Raw genomic sequence first — 21,723 nt, 5'->3', positions numbered from 1 at the left:
CCGTCGACTCGCGTTTACCATTTCCCCATAAAGCACACTATTAGAGCTTTCATGGCATTATTAGTCAATACGCTGATTCAGCTTATGCATCCTGTGAGCACACGAATCCTCCTGTTTTAGGCTTTTCGAGTCTGAACAACGACCTGACCCCCAGCTTTCGCTGTAGCCGCCTGGGTCACAGATCATCAATCCTATTTTGGGGTCAGTCATGATGACCATGGTTGGCCCATGGCTGATCATTAGCCTCCGAAGATACATAGTGGTGGAAAGCGGCCGAGACACCGACTCCGGTCCCGCATTAACCACTAGTATAGAGCTATCAGATGTCTAGTGTCAACAATGAAGTGCTTTATGAAACGGTGACCAGAACTATGCTAGGCGTACAGGAACTCCTGCACTATACCTTCCACCCGCGGATCAACACCCTTCAGAATCTCAATGGTCTCTTTCCATATCCTCTCCTGCATCCTTACGCCTTCCTCCCCAAGCACCCAGTCGCTCACTTCCTGCGTCGTGCCCATGCTCACATACGCCCCGCGCATCGTTATCTCATCCTCTTCAGGGGAGGGCTCGCCACTATGCTTGCTCTTGCTCTTTCTATTGGCTTCCCGACCGCGCTTACCGAGCGCGGCGAACACGAGCTGACGGGCACCTTTCTCAGGATGCCACGCAAGTCCGTGTTCAGCGAGCCACATAGTCGGGTTAGATGGCATATCGCGTCTGAGCTGCGACCAGCAGAAGCCGGGGTTGACGGCTACGGGCGTAACGGGTGTCTCTGAGAGCGTGCGGAGGTGGGCGGCGAGGGCCCGGGTGTGCAGCACATTCAGAACTGGATGCATAATTAGCATATGGGCTTGTGGATTTGGAAGGGAGTATAATGTACATACGCTTGCTATCGTAGTACCTAGATTTCATCACTTCGGGTGTGCAATACTCCTTACTCCCGAAGAGCTTAAGCGGCGTCGGAGATTCCTGGACAGATGGAGAGAGGGAGGCCCAATAGTGAACGTCACTCGCAGTAATGACAAGTCTTGCTGCTCGACCTCGCTTCTTTCCCGCTTCGACCATGCGTGGTAGGAGGAGAAGGGGTAGGAGCGACGTCGAGAGATGGTTTACTTGGGTACTGCATTGGTTTAAAAAAAAGCGTAAGGTCGTCAGGGGAGATAAATACATCAGCTGAGGGGGAAACATACCAGTTCTCCCATCCATCCACGGTGGCCTCGTATTCGGCGGGCAACACGCCTGCATTCATCGCTAGTATATCGAGTGCACCAGCCTCGCGCTCAAAGCGGTCGGCAAATGCCCTAACAGACGTGAACGACGAAAGATCGAGGAGCCACAGCTCCGTATGTTTGAAGCCAGTCCTCTGTTCAATCTCTGCTTGTCCAGTCGTCTCTTAGAGTTCTATTCAACTGCCAAGATATTTAGCTACTCACCTTCTACAGCGTTCTTGCCCTTGCCCTCGCTCCTACACGCTATGATGAGGCGCTCAGGACCCATGGACGCAAAGTGGACTGATGCCTCAAGACCGATGCCTACGTTGGCGCCGACGACCACTACGGTCTGGCCTGAGAGGTCGGCACGGACGACGGGAGGGATACAGGACCATTGGTCCTTGATGAATCCGGTCATAGAAAGCTTCATTGTTATCTGTGGTGAAGTTGCCGAAGGAAGCAGAAGTGAAGTTCTGAAACTATTAGAGTGCAGAGAGAATATGCGGAGCGTGTTTGCTTGTTAGCATCGTCGCATCGGGCCGATTATATGCAGTTTTATGACGTGACTAGTAGACCGAGGGAGGTCTCCGCCGTGACTCAACGAAATAAGGTAATGAACAAACACGCAGGCCATTGGTCACCATGATTAGCGGGAACAGAGGATACAGTAGCCCAAGCGATAAGGTGGAAGCTGCCGCAGAGACGCGTCACATACAAGGCCGATACACCTTCTTCGTGGAGCCCGAGTCTTGCGGTCACGGCAGCCGGGCGTACGCCGGCTTGAGCGCTCAAGCCCGAATCACTGACCGAAGCAACGACTAGCAGGACGCGGGGTTGCCGACATATAGAATTTCTGAAAAAGGTTATATTAGCCGCTGCCGCCGCATACCCTTGAATGCGTAAACGTACGGCAACACGTATTTGCGATGATTCGTGTAGGCGGGATCCTATTTAATACTGCTAGCAGGGCTGAAGAAAGAACTCACCACCACTTCTATGTTCAGTACAGTACTCGGACATTTCTGAGATTCGAATCGATGACGCCTCATGGTGGAAGACTGGGCGCTCGAGCAACTGATGAGGGCGGTGCGCATGGAAAAGACGCTTCCGACAGCCCGCAGTCCTTGAGACTTCCAGGTTCCGTCATGGAGAGGAAAGCTCGAGAAATAAGTGCGCTACGAGCGACTAAAGCTGAGATGTGGTGGACAGCGACGCGAGCACACGACCGTCCGAGAGACCGAGCAAGATGATGGTCGCACGTGGCAAAGTTATGTTTTCGCGACACTCCGATTCGCCGGAAGATAAGCCAAAAAAGGAAGATCTAAACAGGGACGCGACGAGTCACCGAAAGTCACCGACAAATCAACGCCCTTCAACGCCTCTTCTTACTCGCTCACTTATAAAAATACAAGGCCAGCCAGCCCATCTCGGTCTCCTCGTACACGACTACCACTCTACCCCTTCCCTGTCGCAGCCAGTGACAATGGCCACGATCTACATCGACGCCTCGAGCGGCTCTGATGCTGCAGGCCGCGGCACCCTCGATCAGCCTTATCAGACCCTCGGATACGCCATTTTCTCGACGTCCACCGATAGCGTCGACTCCACCAAGTACCTCTTCAGGGCGAGCGCGGAAGCGGAATACGATGCCCCGACTCAAAGCGCGACCAAGAAGGCCAAGAAGGACGCGCAGGGCCTCGAGAAGAAGCGTCAGAAAGCAGCTCAGGAGGAAAAGCAACTACAGGAGAAGAGGGAGAAGAGAGAGCGCATGCTAGAGGAGAGCAAGAAGGTTATCATCACGGAGGACGAGAGTCTGCCTAAGGCTACTAAGGTGCGTTCAGTGCCTGGAAAACCCATACGCTAGAGGTCTGATATCACAATGCACAGGCAAAGATTGTCAAGCTCGAGCCCCTACGTGGGCAGAGGGTGCGCGTGTCGGGCTGGATTCACCGTCTGCGCATACAACAGGAGCTCACTTTTATTGTTCTGCGTGATGGTACTGGCTACCTTCAGGCCGTTCTCACCGGTCAACTGGCAAGTCCATGTCTTCGACCTCTAACGCATGAATTGACCCCTGTTTGCACTTAGACCAAGACTTATGACGCGAAAACCCTCGAGCTCGAGGCCGCTGTCGAGCTGACGGGTACTCTTCAGGTCGTTCCAGAGGGAAAGACGGCCCCAGGAGGACATGAACTTACGGTTGACTTCTGGAGAACGCTTGGCTCTGCGCCGGGTGCAGAAGACGCGTTCAGCAACAGATTGAATGAGGTGAGGGTCTTTGCTATGTCGCAGATGTATCTAACCGTATCATCATAGCAATCTGACCCCTCCATCATGGCCGATCTGCGTCATCTCGTCCTCCGGGGAGAGACTGCCTCCGGCGTCCTTCGTCTTCGTGCTGCCCTCCTCTCCGCTTTCCGCACAACATACGAAGCACATAACGTGCTCGAGGTCACTCCACCATGCCTTGTACAGACGTCAGTAGAAGGTGGCGCGACGCTATTCCAACTTCCATACTATGGCCAGGAGGCCTATCTCACTCAGAGTTCGCAACTGTATCTCGAAACATGTCTACCTTCGCTCGGAGACGTATTCTGTGTGCAGGAGAGTTTCCGAGCTGAGAATAGTCACACCCGCCGGCATCTGAGCGAATATACCCATCTTGAGGCTGAGCTCGCATTCATCACTTTCAACGACTTGATGTCGCATATAGAGGCAGTTGTGGGTATATGCGTCTTATTTCTCGAGTACTTGCTAACTCCCTTGGTCAGATCTGCGAAACCGTCGACAAGCTCCTCGCCAACCCCATCGCTGCTTCCATTATCCAGCAGCTGAACCCAGGCTTCAAGGCCCCCGCACGTCCATTCAAGCGCATGGCCTATGCGGAAGCCATTAACTGGTTGAACGAGCATGGCATCAAGCACGAAGCTGAAGACGCAGGGGGAAACGTGATCAAGGACGAGCAAGGAAACGCGAAGATGGTTGAGCACGCCATCGGAGACGACATCGCGGAGGCTGCTGAGCGCCAGATGACGGACATCATCGGCACGCCTATCTTCCTCTACGGCTTCCCCGCTGAGCTGAAGGCGTTCTACATGAAAAAGATGCCGCGGGAGAAAGGCGCGACAGGGCCGATCTTCACGGAGAGCTGCGATCTGCTGATGCCGAACGTGGGTGAGATCGTGGGTGGGTCAATGAGGATTGCGGACATGGAGGAGCTGTTCGAGGGATATAAGCGTGAGGGCATTGACCCGAAGCCGTACTACTGGTACACGGACCAGCGCAAGTACGGGACGTGCGAGCACGGTGGGTATGGCCTGGGTGTTGAGGTACGTTTGCGATTGGGTTTTAGCCGTGCATCCGCGCGCATCGCCGTTCCTCGTGCTGATCGGCGCCTTTCTTCGTTATCTTTGTTCCCCCGCAGAGATTTTTGGCTTGGCTTGCGAACCGGTATACGGTCAGGTACGCAGGAACACATTACTTTGGCGTGTTCGATCGTGTGCTCACTTCTCTTTCTGTGCAGGGAGTGCACGTTGTACCCCAGGTATGAGTTCTTTTTGGGATCTAGGTCGGCCGAACGGGTTGCTGATATGTTCCAGGTGGCCTGGCCGTGCGACGCCGTAGGAAGATTAATCGTGATAGACCGTGGTTGTAGCTATGTTTGTGTACTCGTGTTCGGGATAATGATATGTTGCACAAAGTTTGAGTTTCCAGGTGATGTCTGGGGCTGCTGCTAGTGGTGCGGAGAATCGGTTTGATTTAGCGGTATCTCACGATTGCACGATCTGATGGACGAACCGCGCGGACTCGTTCGGAGGAGTCAATGGTCTGACGATGGCTTATTCACCCATTCCATTACCAAGCCAGGCGCTCTCTCCTTGTTGTCCACGCATTCTTGCATGATACCCTATCTTTCTTTTTCTTAGAACATTCATGTTCAGTCCCGAAAATGTCCCCTTGGACCTCCTTTCGCCCATCCTTGAAAACCTAGAGCGCAAGGATCTCAATATCGCTGCCCTCGTCAACTGGACCTTCAATCGCGCGTCCACCCCGCTGCTCTACCGGAAACTAGATTCGCGCATCATAAACAATGTAAGGTGACCTTTTGCTCGGCATTGTTGCTGGAGCTCAACTGACCACGCGACTCGCGCTGTGGGAATAGGTGCTTTTCCATCCTGCTACGACACTCCTCAAGAGGCCGGAGCTCGCGCAATATGTCAGGAACATCACTGAGACAGGTTCGCCAGTCCCTCGTCTCCTTTTTTCCTCTCATGACCCACCCTTCCGTCTCTCATTCTCTTCTGACCTTTCTGATGCGATGTGCCACGTATTCTTGTTACAGGGTCAGTCCAGAAGATGGAGGCGTACTACCCCACCATCCGGCGCGACACCCTCGCCGCGCTGCGCCTGTGCACGAACTTGTACAGGCTGACGTGGGTAGACGACACGGAGACGCCCGACGAGAACTTCTACCCGTTCATCGACGTCATCCGTGCGCTGCCCGTGCGCTCGCTCGCTGTGCGCACGCAGTACGATATGGGCCCGGAGGTGTGGAGGGAGCTAGAGAACGTGGATGGTATAGAGGTCTTGTCAGTTTGGACGCTAGAGGGACCGCCGAGGGCGCTGCAGGGATGGGCGGACACGCTGGGGAAGACATTGACACACTTGGAGCTTGGGGTGCGTACATACGTTGCACTTATGGCGCATATATGCGCATTGATCTTATCATTGCTGACAGAGCGCATATATGCATATTCATGTAGCGTTGTGCAGGTGTTCCGCCCACCATACTTATATCCGTCTTTATGAAGATGCCTATGCTACAAGACCTACGGCTCAAGGGCGCCCCGAGCGCTGCGATCCCCGCCATTGTCGCGTGCCTGCCCAGCCTCGTCGCTCTTGATACGGAGTACCTATCACCAGGCATATACCGTTCCCCGCTCACTCCGCTACCACGACTAAAACGTCTCACGGTGCGCACGGGCTCGCTCGACGTGCTCGGCCCGCAGAGCCTCTGGCCATGGACGAATGCGCTCATCCCACACCAAGGAACGCTCGAAACGTTCACGCTGAGTTCATTCGCAGTGCATGGACAGATGCCAGTGAACCCTGCATTTATGAATAGGCTGATCGAGAAGCACGGAAGCTCGCTGAGGGACTTCAACGTCGGGATGACGCAGCTGACGCTGGACATGGTGCACAGCCTTTGTCTCAAATGCCGTGAGCTGCGTGCGCTGGTGTGCTCTGTCGCGAGTCCAGACGTGGTGGGTCGCGGGCAGCCGCATATTGGCCTATATGTTAATCACGCTTAACGCTATGCAGGAGTCCATCGAGCGCGCCACGGTGAATGCGCCGCGTCTACAAGAACTTCGCTTGCACGTCCAGTGGATGCCCGACGGAAATAAAGCAGACTCGCATACCGACTATCACAACAACTGGCCGGTGCCTCTCCCACGACCACACTTCGGTCTAGGTCATTTTACCGAGAATCAAGCCCGCAACTTCATGCTGCGGCCTGACTCGCAGCTCCGCGCTGTCGGAATGGGCGACAACGTGTACACCGTGGGTGATCTGCGTGGATAAGTTTGTCGAATTATTGACTGATGCTCAATGCAGGGCCGTTGGGTGCTGCGAGACGAAGGCCAGCACCTGGGCACGCATGTGGACCGCTTCGGTGGTGGCTCGGGGCAGGTGTTCGAGGTAACGAGAAACCTGTCGATGTCGGTACTATAGGCTTTTCATTTTTATTCACATCGCTATTTGAATTCAGCTCGCAGTATGTGTATCATACCCATCTCCGTTTCTTACTTTTCTTTCACGTCTTAGACATGTCAAAACACGAACACGGACAATACTCTGCATTCATTCATTCATACTCCTATCCAAGAGTTCATTCGGAAGGTTGAATCGCTTATATCTCTGCTTTAGCTCATGTGCGCGTCGTACATCGATGTAGCACTGAAGCGTAGGGCGTCTTTGCTCTCATGGTTGTCGTCTCCTTTGCCTCCCCTGGCGTAGGCTGAGGAACCTGCCAGCCTAGTCTGTCTGGAGCACTGGCTCCAGGGAACTGCAAGTTCATGCCCGGAATAGCTTTCATACTCATAGCTGAACCGTTTATTGAGCTGGCCCCCTCCATCCTTCATACCTGGCGGTGCTATGTAACTGGACGGACTACCCACCGGCGTCCTCGTTAATATGGCTAGGCATCTTGAACCCCTTGATGTTCTCAGGTCTAGACAAGTACATCTTCGCGGACAGTATGTCTTCGATGGGAGAGGTATGAGAAACGGGCACCTTTTCAAAAGGGACCAATAGTGTGCGCTTGAGCTTGTAAATCTGAACTTCTGCTAGGTTTTTATAGTCGCCTACTCAAGAAGGACTCCGTGTGGTGCAATGTTGGCTAAATACTTATGTGGCGCGCATCTTCACGGAACAATATATTTACTATTCGTGCACGGTGGTGTCATGCCCAGAAGTCATGAGGAAGTCGCTGACACTGGCGCCTGCGAATAAGACTTTGTAAGAAAATTGATGCGCGAACAACGTTGCGTGAGTGGCGATGATATATAACAAATGGAACCCATGAGAAGTGCGTCCATTCATACTTGACGTCAAGCTGTTCAGAATGTCTCATTCTTCATTTGTCTCTCAAGCATTTCCCCCCGGGCTCTACACGTTCTCCTTCGCACCTTGCTTCCGGCATTATGAGACCCGGTGAGGAAAGTGCATGAACAGTCGAAGTTCAGCGACGCCTAACTCGGAGAAAAACCATTGTTCCCTCTGTTTTTGTGGAAGCCTTCACGTTATTTATTCCCTCTTCAGGAAACTTAGGCACCGATGGTGGTGGCAAACAGTCGACGGGAAACCTTGTGTATAAGATTCAAGCTCCCGGATTGGATGCCTACAGCAGTGAATTTCTATGCTGCGTCATTGAACGGACGTGACGACCCGTAAACATCTTCCTTATAACGTTCGCAGAAAAGGTATATAGCCTTCGATCGAAGGTGGGAAAAGTCTTCAACATATAAACACTCGCATGCACTTCATCAAAGAAAGAACCGGATCCCCCATCATCCAGCTGTCTTCTCTCTCATATTGATATTGCCACACCTCACAAAATCAATGGCACCTGTTGGAACTCTATACGGTGCTAGCTTTCAACGCCAGACCATTGTTGTAAGTCTTAGCCCTGATTACCTCCCGGAAACACTCCCAGGCTGAAATATATATGATGTAGATCAAGACGGCTGCCGCCATAGCGGGGCTTGAGCTCAACCTTGCAGAGATAAAGTTGGGCGAGACCAACAAATCACCCGCATATCTCGCCAAGTTCCCTCAGGGAAAGATCCCGGCATTTGAAGACGCCGAAGGCTTCATACTCACAGAGGGCCTTGCTATTGTGAATTACAGTCAGTCTCTTGAGCACCATGGCTTCTTAACTTTGACCTGAAATTTTATCCAAATAATTCCAGTCGTGTCCTTGGCTCCTGAGAGCGGTTTGCAAGGGCAAACCAAGAAAGAGGCCGCTGAAGTCGAGCAGTGGACTCACTTCGCCGAGTTCGAGCTCCAGGTCTCTTCGGATTTCACCTGGTACCTCGCTACCGGTTACTTCCCTGGGTACAACAAGGACGTGAGTGAAGACGACGCTTGCGAATCCTTTGACATAATTGGTCACACCGTTGCTTTATCAGTTCCATACCATACTCCTGGACAGGCAGTACAGTGCCCTTGATCACCTCGAACGCCACCTCACCAGGCATGAGTATCTGGTTGGTGGCAGGCTGACGCTTGCCGACATCGTTTTGGCTGGTAGCATCAAGGATGCCGTCGGTATCACACTCGGAACAGCCGAGAGAGCCAGATATCCCAAGACTTTTGCGCATTTCAACAAGGTTATCTCGCACCCCAAGATCAAGCAGGTTTTCGGCGAGATTGAGTTCGTGGAGACGCCTCTTCAGCATAAGGGTTCTGCTTAGGGTACACCGCGAGTAGATTGGGGTACCGTTTGAGCGCTCGCGCGTATGCTATGCTGATAATGACTCTCGTATTTCGGTGATGTAAATGAAATACTGGACTGAGCAAATCTTGCTCGCAGAACGACTTTCTGCAAGCCTGTGTGAACTTATAATGAAACGCCCAGCGAATCCCTTGTAACAACTCGCTCATAAGAAGCATAATGACGACATGATGTTTTCACCGGAGAGCTGGATGTCTATAATAGGCTATGAACGTGTCCGCTTCCAGCTCCAGGCCCTCGGGCGAGAAGCTTAGTTCTTGAGACACGACATGTCTGAGCAAGCGATATTTTCAGTACATCTCAAATTCCCAACGAAGTAGGACCCACTGTCTTGGCCATTAACAAATATAGAGGACGTGTAGGCGAGCGCGCCAGTGTTGTCTTTGACGGATAAGGTAGCGTTGTTGCCTGCCAAGCATCGTGAGTGCCAAGAATGTACGTATTCAAGAGAGCAACAATTACCATCTTGCACGTTGGTGTTCCAGGTGTACGGTGATGCACGCAAGTTGGAGTACACATCGTAAGGGGTCTCGCTGGCGCTACCAGCGAGGAGGACGCTTTCGAAATTAAGAATTAATACAACGAAACGTCACCATATGAGATACGGGACTCACCTCTGTGAAATTTTAACAGATATGTGTTAGAACACATCTGCAAGTTGGTGAATGGTCTTGTGACTAACCAGAGTGTACGGGCCTGTGGACAACATCAGTGTGGATGGCATCAAGAAAATCATAATTCAACATGCCTTGACCTCCATGCCAGGTGATATTGATCAGCCCACACTGAAAGAGGGCCAATCTTGAACTGACGTGTAGTCAGAAAAAGACATATGTTCAAGAACGCGAATTGCGCGACGTACGGAGTGTCGATGGTCAATGTGTCCGTGGGTGCAGCCCAGGCTCTGGCCACGGCAAGGGAGATGGCAGAAGCGATGGCATGTTGGAACTTCATTTTTGACGAGATGCACTGGACGTGATTTACGTAGACGTTGCAGAGAGGAGTGCACGATGGAGGATGCTCTGAAAGGGCATCGCTGGGCTCCTTTAAGTACCTTTCGTTAGACGGCGATATGTTGCCGCGCAGGTGTCATACTCGGGGATATTGGTCGGGGCAGCGCCACCATCGCTTAGCTTCGTTGGGGGGCATCATCTGGAGTCTATTGATGGAGAGTTTGTATGCAGTGCTAATATGGCGTGCGTGTCGATAGGGCGGAGACGTTGCCCATTTGCAGGTCTTGGATATATGACCTCTCACTCGTCACGGCACTGGCAAGAAAACAGAAAGCGAGATTAATGATCGTAGGCTTGTCTCCGTGAGGGGAAATCTGGAGCATGCAGAGGTCTCAGCAGGAGCTCTGTCAACCTCCGCCCGGATGACAAAAATGAGGACGTCGCAGAATCCGACGTGCAGACACATAGCCCTTGTGCACCGACACTACAGTCACTCCGGAAAGATCGAAATATTATTTGTCTTCGTTGTAGAGCGTTAGCAGAGAATCCGAAGTTTACCCCTTTAAAAGAATCAGTGTAGACGTTAACATTGAAAAGAGAAGACCCATCTCTAGATTGCCCCCCAAAAAGAGGGAGTAATGTAGGTTTAGAAGAGTGGCCTTGGAACATGTGGGTTGTGTTCGTCTCTGAAATCTGAGAGCTCGCCAGTGCGCGAGAATCAGTGAAGAAGCGATGGATCGGTGATATTTTATGCTGTATGCGCAACAGTAAGGTATCAGGGGGATTTCAAGTGCGCAAGCCGCGGATTAGCTCTCCATCTCAGCGCGTGGAGATTCTAGATGCCAGCGAGCTCAAAGACAGTGGAGTGCACAAAACCGATTGGTCGACAAAAGACTTCACAGACTATCATAAAAAGGCAATGTCGCTGAGTTCGTGCGGCTCAGAAGTCGACCTCAACGCCAAATGCGACGAGAAACATACATAAGACTGTGGTGGGGCTTGCGAAGTCGTCGATGGTGGTCGCGGTGAAACATACGATCCGAGAAATCCGTGAGAAAGACAAACCCAATCGGGACGCGATTTCGTCATACGCTCTTCGGACGCAAGTGACAGGCTCATTGTTGGAGACTGTTGAAGGTTTGCTTCTGAAGGTGGATCTCGCGCGTTTTCAACGCGTACCTCCACCACACCACGTCTGAAAAGTTCCCTTGCTTCACACTTCACTCTCGCTTCACCATGCAAGACTCAATCAGGGAGGCTTCTCACGTTATTGAGCTCCCATTGACATCGCGATCCCCGTACATCACTCGCCAGACGGTCAAGAAGTTCTACATTGAGGACGCGCCCTTTGGCCATCGATTTGTCTATGTGGAGAGCAGCGCAGGCTCGAGAGAATAGCTTATAGGTATATTTGACTGCTATTTCACTATCCCAGAAACTTCGTCGCCAAAGTTCCGCATGTGCAGTACATAGCAGTGATGCTGACGAAAAAGAAATGAAGTCGCCCCAGCAGCGCTAAGTCGGACCCTCGACCTGAATTTCCGATAATTGTTTTGCACTCGTACTACTCGCGATACATTTAATAATAGTCTTTATTGTCCATACGTGCTTAACCCTTCATGTCGACACTATACCGCCGCAGAATTTGCGATCAGGTTTCATAGTCTTTGCTTGTAACATAGTCCAATAGACATATTTACTTTACGCGCGACGCGATGTCAGACTGAGGAGGAGAATCATGGCCTTCAGCGTTGTTGGCTTCCTCGTAACGCTCGAGCTTCTTGGCCCGCTTATCAGGATCGCTCGTCTCAACGGCTCCAACAATGTGGTGGAGCTGCTCCTTCGTGCTATCTCCGGTGTACTTGCCTCCCGTGAGCCTCAGGCTCCTGTTGCACATGTCGTTAACTTCACATCTAAACGGAGACGTGGAGGCAACGCACGTGAGGATCATCGCCATTATCCCCATCATCCAACCCGAAAGAGCGAGCATAATGCCAACAACGGGCGCGAGGGGCGGTAAGATCATGGCGGCGGCATCCTGCGTTTTTTTTTCGTTACTCATCGGGAGTATGAGAGTCAGGATCCGCGTGACTTACCATCCAATGGTACAGATCCTCTTGTTGATAGATGAATAGGTGTCCATTTATCTCCTTCAAGGAAAGCCGAACGTTCACCCTGGCGAGTTAAGAACGTCACAGTTATCAATGGGAAGCAAGCAAAGCCGCACATACCTCGCAGGCTCCGCAGGGAAGGGGCTGAACCACAATTGAAAGTTCTGCTTGGCCTCAAGCACGACCACGTTCGTCGGTTTGTCGTACACTACGACACGACATGCTCAGTACTCGCCAAAAGTGGATACAACGCCAACGGAGAGAAGCATACGCACTGACGCTTATGATTTGAACCTCAGTGTTGGGGCTCATGATGCGGTACAGCTCGTAGATGCGCAGGATACCCTCGCGAGATCCCACCTGGCAGACCGGGTTCAGGAGTCGCGCGTCAGAGGTGTAATACTCCCGGAAGATACCCTCAAGGGTCTTCGTATCTTGCGCTGTGCAGAGGCCCGTGAGGAGAGAGCCAACTTCTTTTTTGGGGTTTTCCATGGTTGACGGACGTGGATGAGAGGATGGGTGTGATCGTAGAGAAAGCTGCTGGGCCGCTTGCATCTTAAGTCGCTTGCGCGACCGGTGAGCAAGATACCCCTCTCAAAGGCGCTCTCCTAAATGTCGGATGAGTGATCAGCTGGGTTGTCGCGATATGCAGGAAATGCAGCCCCTCCTGGAGCGTCCACTCTAGCCACTTCCTTGGAGATTGTTTGTGTTAGAATCATACAAACACATGCATGGTATATGGACCGACCGCAGTCATGACACTGGTATTACCTCATCAAAAAAAGCTTATCGCCTGCGTTACGCGTTCTACGGCTTGGACCAATCGATAGCCGCACTTGCAATTGAGATCTATCGCTTTGAGGGGGTGTCAGACTCATGTGCAAGCCTACATCTGTATGCGCAGTAGCTGATAGCCACTGGTAGGGCTGAGACCGACGAAAAGCTAGAGGCTGCGAACGTGTCTCGTGAATTATTATGCGGTGAACAACTAGAAATCGCGGTCGTTGGCTTGGAAATTTGAAGGCCAAGTAACGGATAGTCTCGCTGGCCAAGTGTCGAGTCCTGTTTCATCCATTTGCGGTGTTGCGCCGACTTTTTTTTATTGTCGTGATCGACAGCGGCTGTTATTCGGCAGACATGCAGCAATTGAGAATCTCGACGGTGGTTATTGGACTAGGGATGACGGAGAACAACGTGGCCAAATGCAAAGAGACCTATGAGGGACGATCAAACGGCTCCCCGAGGTGATTCTGGACGCGAAGGTAGGGTAGCAGCGCCAAACCGTGTCGAAGCTTATCGCGAAACCGGGTCTGTAAGAGTAGACTGTCTTCGCGCCCGATGAACTGCACCACTTGCAGCGTCGGTGTGCGCTGACTGATGCAAGCAAGCGCATTCCAGACGTGTCTGAACGCGCAGTCAGGATTCTGAGTCCGCCCGTTCTGCAGAGGGCAGAGACCGAGACACATCACAGAAAGTGGGGAAAAATTATAAGTATTATGATGTGAGCGTACTTACGATCGTCACTATGGGCTACGATAGAGGCCCATCGTGAGAAAGAGAACATTATGAGGGTGGACTCGGGCACTATATTATAACGCTCGGTCTGACAGAGAATTATAGACACGCACCGTAGGAATGCTATGTATTATAGCCAACTATAGACGGTCACCCAAAGAGTCGTATTCAATGTAGACGCCCAGTGATTTGCACGGTATAATTTCATATATTATAGAGTCTTGTCAAGTTAGCTACCTAAATTATAGAGCGTCGTAATTATTCCTCATTAAATACGACGTATTATAGGCCCTCATTGTTATGTCATCAATGGTGGTATTCGGACGATACAGAACACCGTGTTTTCAAAGCTCGCGCTGGCCCAAAGTGCTCAGGGGCTTGAGTCGCGCATTTCGGGACCAGTGCCGACGGTTCACGCCAAGCATTTGGACATAATTCCCCTCGCCTCTGTTTCCTCCCTCCTTCTCCCCTCACCGCACCCTCGCTGTCGTGGCACGCCTGAGGAGAGCCACATACAGGCGGGAGCTCGGCCGGACATCTGCTCTGGTCAAGGCAAGTTCTCCGTCAGCCCTCGCCTCCCTCGCTCTCCGCGCACAGGTCAATAAGACCAGCGACCTCGCGCGCCAGCGTACGCTGTTGGCGTGCGACCCGCTAGAGGAACGGCGGGAGTCTAAACCACGCCTTTCTAAAAGCAAAAGTGCACAACGCGCGTACGTAATGCGTGCAAAGCACTGACAGCGTGTGCAACTGCACCACGAGCCAACAAAACCAGATGCTGACGCGCATGGCAAAAAACATCGGCGTGTGCTCTGGAGTGCATGGCTGACGCTAACAGCATGTATGTTGCAACATGCACTTGACGTGTGCACGCATCAGCGTGCGCGGGTTCTGCTCTTAATTATACCTAGTAGATGTAGCTAATACATTTGTTTATAACATACATGTGTGATGTCTGAGTGTAGTTGCCCGTCGTCCGAGTCCTCTGATTCCATTTCAAAGTTGGCCACACCCACTTGAAGACAGCGGTCCCAATCAGGCGGCAGCATGTGCCCAACAGTGCCGCCTCGGAATTGCATGAACATGTCGTAATTCGCAACGGAATATGAAGGTACACCGCTTCAACGACACCTCGGGAGTCTCGGGAGAAGAGAAGTCAACGGCAACGGGAGAAGCCAGAGGTGACAAGGGTGAAGAGAAGGGTTGGTATGCAAGAGAAGCTAGGGTGACGAGGTGACAAGGAACAAGTGAGAGATTGGAATGCAGGCTCACCGACGTATATTATGTAGACGCCTCGCATTTGCTTTTCCCCACTTGTTTGTCCTACTGCCACGACGGGGGTAAGCACCTTTCACGTCTGATAAGGGCTTAGGACATACACTAATGGCATACAAGTAGCCTTATATGTATTTCAGGTATACACATACCTGCTTGTATACTACTGCGATTGGGGCCCTATATATATTTCAGCTTCGGTAACGGGTTATGAGCCTTTTGCATTTCTCGCCCCACAGTACACAGGTTGGCACCTCCCTCTTGAATTTCCCTGCTCCCTCTGCTGATGGACCTTGCCTCACACGAGTGTCTTTCCCCAGGAGCGGCAGCAGCTGATCTCATTTCTTATCTGACTGGGCTGTGCGGGGTCTGGTGGGGCTAGTGGATCCCATCGGTCGAGCGGTGGTTGGGCGGCGGGCTCGGGCGCCCAGTGGTTGCGGCGGTTGACATACTAGCGCATTTCCACAAAGCGTCGAGCTCAGGTCGTGTTTCTCTGTTTTCTTATTATTGACGCTGAATCTCTCGCCCCACACACCGGCATTTCCTATTTCAGCACCTCAGTCGTCAATGTCGCGATTGCCCACCCCTCCATGCAAGCCCTCGTCTTCTTCGACAAAAATGGCCAGCAGCTCAGGATAGGTGCGTAGCCACGGCCCTCGTTTTTGACTTTCATTAATTGTAACCTGTCTGTGCGTATCTAGGGTATGTAATGCTCAAGTCGTTATTATTTCCCCTTCGCAATTCCATCTCTCGTACATTGACGCGTGTACTCAACCATGTCTAGTAGCTTGTACTTTATTCCGAATCTTTGGCCTGTACTATTAGTACCATCAATTCTAATATGACCTTGTCGTCTTGATCATCCATTGCATGACTTAAATATCATTATAGACTTGAAATCTGCATGTAATGCCGTGTCATTTTGCGAACCTTCTATCATGCCCAATCGTATCAGCCTTACTCTATCATGCCCGATTGTATCAGCCTCACTCTATAATGCTGTATCGTAACTGGGCTCAAAATATGAAACATCGAGGTCTTCCGTAATGAAAGTTAGACCTGTGATTCGGTGATATGCATTATGGTCATTGTACTGTAAGTTAATACATGTTTGCTGTGTACAATATCTCCCTAGTTTTTGTGATGCAGGTCACCGGCGGGAGGTCAAAGTCCACACGGAGCAGATGCCATCCTGGGAGCGAGAGGGTGAAACGTTGGAGTTGAGGACACATCTGCGTGACGATCGTCGTTTTCTCTTGAAGACCGGACGTTATGTCGTCACGTTCACCGAAGTTGCGATAGGGTTTGAGGTGGATGGATTGGAGAGTGGTACCAACAAACGCCAGGAAACGACGCCAGGCGTCCGCAGATTCAGACGCGTGACATCGCACGACGATGTGACGCAGGGCGGGGAAGTGGGTGTGTATGGACTCGGTACAGTCATTGCGCTCCTGTACTGTGAAAAGTGAAAGTGTCGTGAGGGAGTGCATGGTGGGAATCCCGGAACAAGCCAAGGTATCGGCCAGACTGATTTCTCTCTGCGAAGAGAACATGCGAAGATTAGGAGCGGAAGTGAAGAGATCTCGAATGTCGGAATCGCTCGGCTCTAGACGGTCGTTGACCCAGTGGATCACTCTGAGAGAGGGGCCGCGTCGACATAGCGCCTGAAGCACAGCTGGAGAAAGGGGTATGGAACGGTATCTTACCGACCGCGGTGCAAAGACCACGATGGACAGGTTCACCATACAATCCAGCAGCGCAGTTAACACGATGAGGTCCTGCTCGTGTTCCTCTGCCGACTGCCGATTAAGAGGGGCCGTAGGAGCAAAGTCCAGCCTCTGCACATACCAGCCCAATGATCGACCTCCCTGCTCCGATCGCCATGTCGAGCCCAGGAGCGTGAGACAAAGAGAAACGAGCACGCGTCGAGTGTATCCGATCCACACGGACCTGTAGAGAAGCTCGATGGAGAGCGCGTACCATCCCTTGCACACCAAGGGGAGGCATCGTCGCGTAGCCATGGACTTGCGGAGGGCCGGGTCAGTGCCTCCGCTATACTGTGAACCGAATGCTTCTGTATGGGCGTAAATGTCGGGCTCCAGGATACCGGGTGTACTATGTGTTGCGTGTTGGAAGACTTGAACCCAGAGTTCTGGAGGTAGTTGAAAGGTTACGTGTGCATTCTGAGACTGGGGACCCGAAGCGGGCATGTCAGAGGGGAAGCATGGGTGGAGAAAGCATAACTGGGACCTAGACAACGTTTATAAGACGCAAATAAAAGCATGCAGGAGTGTATGACGGCACCTGTCAATTCTCGGATCACTTTACGCGCGTCCAGAAGCAAAGGCCGCCAAACAAGTTACCAAGATATGAACGCGATGTTTCATCGAAGACAAATTGCGAGAATGGCCGTGAGAGTGGACAATCAAAACCGCGATTGAGTTCGACGGCTGTGACACGACCACCCGGATAAACGAGGTGTCTGTACGCGGTTTCCTGTCCCTGGCCTAGTTGTCATGCTTGTTCAAGCGTACTTCACTGCGTCGTGCAGACCAATGAGAAGACAAACCCGGAGTAACACCTAGAGGAGTCGACAAGAATCAGAGACATGTGCGAGAGAGGCAAGTTAGTCATTCCGGAGGCTCAGCATGCGACAAGCTGTCGGTCATGATGAGATGCTTGAGCCGCTCTTTGGACACCATGCTGCGCCTCCCAATTACCACCGAGACGTCCATCCCCGCAGTCATCCCCACCACATATGGCCCGTTTTTCTGTCCCCTTGTTGCGCTTTGCGCATTGTCCACCATCGCCACCAATCCTCAGCCCTCAATCATACCTTTGCCATGATTATTGTCGGTGACAATGATAATAAACCCAGTGAACGTCAGCCCCTTCAAGCGGGCTCAAGTCGACAGCACCTGCCACAGCAAGTGCCAGAGCAGCTCCCTCCGCCCCCATATCAGCCTCGCCCGAACCAACCTGGAGATCCCTTTCCATATCAGCCAACCCAACCACAGGTACTCGCAGGGTCCTCACAAGGCTTTGTCTTTCGGAAATCACCAGCCAGGAGGTTCTGCAAGGCGTTCACGACTGCGCTCCTCATATGGATCCTCATTGCGGTACTCATAAACAGTATCGTTGGGTCCGCACAAACAGGATGGTGGCCTAGATCGGTGAATTTGCCATGTCTTATCCTGTGCATGTCGTCATTCGACTAACATGTTCGCAGCCAAGGATTGACCGCGGTAACACCGGCTACCCTCTCACGAAGGACGGCAAGATTCACCAGTGCTTCGGGAGCAACGGTACCAACTGGGAAGGATATCTCAACCCAGGCGCGAATAGCGACTACCCGTGGGCTGCGGAGGCATCGTTCGAGGTCCCTATCGACTCCGAAGCACTCTACCTCTTCACACGCGGATCTCGTCAGCACGGCAGTGTCCGCATCACCACCGAGGACAACCACTTGGACAACGTGCGCATATTGGTGCACGCATTGTACTATCGCCAAGGGAGCATTGCCGGTACTCACGCATGCCTGTTGGAGCCTACAACTCATGAAAAGAGCATCGGAATATTTGTGAGTCATGTAGGCTCAACCGCATCAACCGTATTCTAACAATTGTTGTAGACGCCTGAGTGGGGGAGTAGGTCAAGGAGCAAAGATCATATTCAGTTTGATATCACGATTGTCATCCCCACTCGCCGATATGGGTCAGAACGTCGCGTCCGAAAGCTCGACGTGAACACACCTCGGTACGACCTTATATTGGGCACCCTTCAAGAAAAGGTGTTCTTCGACATCATCTCTTTGTCAACTGAAAATTCTCTCGTGGATGTTAAGGTACGCAAACTGAAGCCGTTATCGCCATGTTGCTTAACTAATACATTATCAGTCAGTAGCCTGTGCTACCGGGAAATTTGAGAGCGAAAATGGCAAAATCCAAGGCACTTTCAGTAGCCTGAAGTCGCTCTCGCTTCACACCAGCAACTCTCCCATCGAGGCGACAGTCCATCTCGCCAACCAGGCCGTCCACCAGCGGACGAGCACGCTCGACATGTCCACCACCAGCGACCGCATCGACGCCAAAGTCGACCTCTACACACCAGATTTCAAGAGCACCTCGTCCCTGAGATACTCCGTCACCGCCATGACCGACAACAGCCCGCTCTCAGTCAGCGTGACCAACCTGCCCGTGGATGCACAGCTCACGCTCTCGGCGCGGACGCTGAACGCAGACGCCCAAGTCAACTTGCCTCCGGCCTTCGAGGGCGCGTTCGACGTGCGGACGTCTGGTCATAACGCAGCGCACCTCGTCGAGGACGACGTATCCGATCCCGCCAAAGCTGGCCGGAAGCGGACGGTGCACTACGACACGCACGACAACGCGCGTTCCTCGGGCACTATTGCCTGGTCGCCGGAGCACGAGAGGCTCGGGAGGGTGGAGGTGGGCACGTCGAACGCAGGAGCAACGCTCAGGCATGGTGCTGGAATTTGATGGTTCTGGGACGCAGTTGTTGTATGATACCAAGGATGACTATTTCCTCTGAATCTGATCTGCCTACAGCAGATCTGTGTACGTGGATATGAGACATTTCCGTCACGGCTTCAGCAATGTTGTGTCCCACTTGTGAGAGATGCAAAGCCCATATTTATGTTACCTCCCCGACATATCGAACGAGGGAGAGAGTCAAAGAGCTATCCCCAGATAAAACTCAGCTACGCAGGCTCATGTAGTCATCGTACATCAATCAAGGCGGGAAGTAGGTCTGAACCCTCACGTTTACATGGGCTAGAACCGAGGACAATTGACTGGGGAAGGAAAGACAGGTCGGGTTGAAACTCACCACCTTTGGGAGATTTAGTGAATGTCCCGGATGATTGAAGCTGAACACTCTGTACCTTCACCGAGCTTGATGTTGCGCTTACGACGAATTGTGCGGAGTGCCTGTCTCTCAGGGGCGACTAGTTCGGTTAGAATAGGGGCTAAATGGCACAGCCAGCAAAACGCAGCACAAGCGTGCGTCTGCATTGCGCGACCCCCTTGATTCAACCATTGCGTTCTCGTTCCGCTCTCCATCTTTTCATCACGCGCATTCTCTAGCGAAATGGTATGAGGTAATCTGCTTAGGGGAGGTGAGGAAAGTCACTGACAATGTGCTTTCAGCTGCCTCTATCACTGCTAAGTGCGGCTCAAAACAAGCCCATGGTATGTCCCAGAAACACGCTCTCAACAAGCCTCACGACTCAACAGCATCTTGAACCTGCATTGCTCTCTTGTACGATGGGTAGCTTGTGGAGCTCAAGAATGGCGAGACCTTCAACGGGCATCTGGTCAACTGCGACAACTTCATGAACATCACTCTACGCGAGGTGTATCAGACGAGCGCCGACGGCGATCGGTTTTGGAAGCTGAAGGAGTGTTATATTCGCGGGAGCACGGTGAGTCGCACTTGTTCATTTCTTTTCCAGTCTCCATCCCTCCGTCTCTTCCGGCTTCACGCTTCAGCCTTCAACGTTTATATGCGTAGCTCGTTTAACTGACAGGTTACGCTCCTGCTCCTTCCTTTTAGATCAAGTATCTTCGCGTTCCCGACCAACTACTCGACGTCGTGAAAGAGGATCAGCTGCGCGCTAGGGAGGCTAATCGAACCACACGGGGAGGACCTCCCGGGAGGGGAGGCCGCGGTGCCCCACCAAGAGGTGAGTCTGGTGAATCCCTGTTCCCACCATCTTTCGCTCACTGGCGACAGGTCGCGGAGCACCACGCGCGGCTCCACGAGGGGGAGGTCGGGGCCGGGGTCGAGGTTAGAGATTGTTCATCAGGGGAGAGCTGTGGATTCTTTGGACCTCGATGGTTGGCTAGGTGCTTTAACGCACAATTGAGACGATACGTATGGGATACTCGTTCGCTTGTAAAGCGGCTTCAATGCTCGTACTAATACTGCTAGATCCTCATTGTACTACGCTATGGTTCATCTGATGGATGTTTTGCTATACACCGATCACTCCGTAATCGTCATCAGCCGTCCCCGGGCACCGTCTCGATATAACAACATAAGGTACATACACCGTTTGCGTGTTCACGCTAGCAAGTATGACATAAATACCCAGTGATACGAAGTTTTAATGTTCGCTCATGATCTTAACGTGTTAGCATGCCACCTCTCCTTGCAATCCCTGAACTCCTCCGTCTCAAACAAGGAGCTGACAACTCCAGCCACACGTATATCCGGTAGCCTCGCTTCCACCTCCTGCGCCGTCAACGTCCACTGGGAATACGCCACCAGAACAAAAGATGAAGGGCGACACTGTGACCGCTGGATAAGATTAGCCACGACCTCCAGCCCCGCTGCATCCCGCAGCGGGACCAGGAGTGTTGATAGGTTTGGTAATGCGATGTAATCGAGGAAGATGTGATCGTCGCCCTGGCTGTCCTGCAAAGTCTCTGGGCTGGATCTCGGTGCAGTAGACAGACCAAGAATGCGGAGCGTGCGATGGGGGATCGGGACGGCAGGTGGTGTAGAGAGCTCATTCTCAAGGAGGCCTGTGGCGTTGATGAAAAGCTCCTGGAGTCGGGGAAGGCGGTCCACGAAACACGCCTGGGTGATGGTCGGCCAGTACCCGCTCGCAACGACGA

The 21,723-nt window shown here is 52.3% G+C and overlaps 9 protein-coding genes across 9 annotated transcripts; 5 read left to right on the top strand and 4 right to left on the bottom strand.

Annotated features, from left to right (window-relative positions):
• Positions 1-374: 374 nt before the first annotated feature.
• On the bottom strand, positions 375-1,632 carry CONPUDRAFT_154588 (short-chain dehydrogenase; the record flags this gene model as incomplete). The annotated part of the gene is made up of 4 exons (XM_007771299.1): positions 375-829; positions 888-1,123; positions 1,194-1,377; positions 1,437-1,632. 4 exons carry the CDS (start codon positions 1,630-1,632, stop codon positions 375-377), a joined length of 1,071 nt encoding a protein of 356 aa, XP_007769489.1.
• Positions 1,633-2,605: 973 nt separating this feature from the next.
• Positions 2,606-4,909, top strand: CONPUDRAFT_166056 (asparaginyl-tRNA synthetase). The gene is made up of 8 exons (XM_007771298.1): positions 2,606-3,045; positions 3,102-3,248; positions 3,303-3,482; positions 3,531-3,935; positions 3,986-4,543; positions 4,639-4,676; positions 4,738-4,758; positions 4,814-4,909. Exons 1-8 carry the CDS (start codon positions 2,698-2,700, stop codon positions 4,836-4,838), a joined length of 1,722 nt encoding a protein of 573 aa, XP_007769488.1. The 5' UTR covers positions 2,606-2,697; the 3' UTR covers positions 4,839-4,909.
• A 229-nt stretch (positions 4,910-5,138) lies between these two features.
• CONPUDRAFT_105602 (uncharacterized protein) lies at positions 5,139-7,103 on the top strand. Its single transcript, XM_007771297.1, has 6 exons — positions 5,139-5,306; positions 5,377-5,452; positions 5,557-5,891; positions 5,978-6,478; positions 6,537-6,776; positions 6,831-7,103. Exons 1-6 carry the CDS (start codon positions 5,148-5,150, stop codon positions 6,945-6,947), a joined length of 1,428 nt encoding a protein of 475 aa, XP_007769487.1. The 5' UTR covers positions 5,139-5,147; the 3' UTR covers positions 6,948-7,103.
• Positions 7,104-8,239: 1,136 nt separating this feature from the next.
• On the top strand, positions 8,240-9,190 carry CONPUDRAFT_144603 (glutathione S-transferase C-terminal-like protein; the record flags this gene model as incomplete). Its single annotated transcript, XM_007771296.1, has 4 exons — positions 8,240-8,390; positions 8,452-8,623; positions 8,687-8,844; positions 8,906-9,190. Exons 1-4 carry the CDS (start codon positions 8,337-8,339, stop codon positions 9,188-9,190), a joined length of 669 nt encoding a protein of 222 aa, XP_007769486.1. The 5' UTR covers positions 8,240-8,336.
• A 54-nt stretch (positions 9,191-9,244) lies between these two features.
• On the bottom strand, positions 9,245-10,232 carry CONPUDRAFT_166053 (uncharacterized protein). The gene is made up of 6 exons (XM_007771295.1): positions 10,094-10,232; positions 9,980-10,038; positions 9,914-9,927; positions 9,694-9,790; positions 9,559-9,639; positions 9,245-9,504 (listed from the first exon to the last, which is right to left on the bottom strand). Exons 1-6 carry the CDS (start codon positions 10,183-10,185, stop codon positions 9,482-9,484), a joined length of 366 nt encoding a protein of 121 aa, XP_007769485.1. The 5' UTR covers positions 10,186-10,232; the 3' UTR covers positions 9,245-9,481.
• Positions 10,233-12,159: 1,927 nt separating this feature from the next.
• CONPUDRAFT_30831 (uncharacterized protein) lies at positions 12,160-12,787 on the bottom strand (the record flags this gene model as incomplete). The annotated part of the gene is made up of 4 exons (XM_007770776.1): positions 12,160-12,222; positions 12,281-12,359; positions 12,416-12,503; positions 12,571-12,787. Coding segments are annotated over 4 exons (447 nt in total), but the record flags the coding sequence as incomplete, so codon positions are not given.
• A 722-nt stretch (positions 12,788-13,509) lies between these two features.
• On the bottom strand, positions 13,510-17,292 carry CONPUDRAFT_154582 (uncharacterized protein; the record flags this gene model as incomplete). Its single annotated transcript, XM_007771294.1, has 3 exons — positions 13,510-13,734; positions 13,811-13,825; positions 16,237-17,292. The coding sequence occupies 3 exons, from the start codon at positions 17,290-17,292 to the stop codon at positions 13,510-13,512; spliced, it is 1,296 nt and encodes a 431-aa protein (XP_007769484.1).
• Positions 17,293-18,266: 974 nt separating this feature from the next.
• CONPUDRAFT_57225 (uncharacterized protein) lies at positions 18,267-19,581 on the top strand (the record flags this gene model as incomplete). Its single annotated transcript, XM_007770834.1, has 3 exons — positions 18,267-18,662; positions 18,714-18,926; positions 18,979-19,581. 3 exons carry the CDS (start codon positions 18,267-18,269, stop codon positions 19,579-19,581), a joined length of 1,212 nt encoding a protein of 403 aa, XP_007769024.1.
• A 559-nt stretch (positions 19,582-20,140) lies between these two features.
• On the top strand, positions 20,141-21,151 carry CONPUDRAFT_125350 (Sm-like ribonucleoprotein). Its single transcript, XM_007771293.1, has 5 exons — positions 20,141-20,194; positions 20,251-20,292; positions 20,376-20,525; positions 20,657-20,786; positions 20,837-21,151. Exons 1-5 carry the CDS (start codon positions 20,192-20,194, stop codon positions 20,893-20,895), a joined length of 384 nt encoding a protein of 127 aa, XP_007769483.1. The 5' UTR covers positions 20,141-20,191; the 3' UTR covers positions 20,896-21,151.
• The last annotated feature ends 572 nt before the right edge of the window (positions 21,152-21,723 follow it).

This window comes from Coniophora puteana (assembly GCF_000271625.1).
Source record: "Coniophora puteana RWD-64-598 SS2 unplaced genomic scaffold CONPUscaffold_7, whole genome shotgun sequence".
Lineage (NCBI taxonomy): Eukaryota > Fungi > Basidiomycota > Agaricomycetes > Boletales > Coniophoraceae > Coniophora > Coniophora puteana.
Note: the sequence above shows the minus strand (reverse complement) of the source record. Positions and strands in the feature narration are given on the sequence as shown.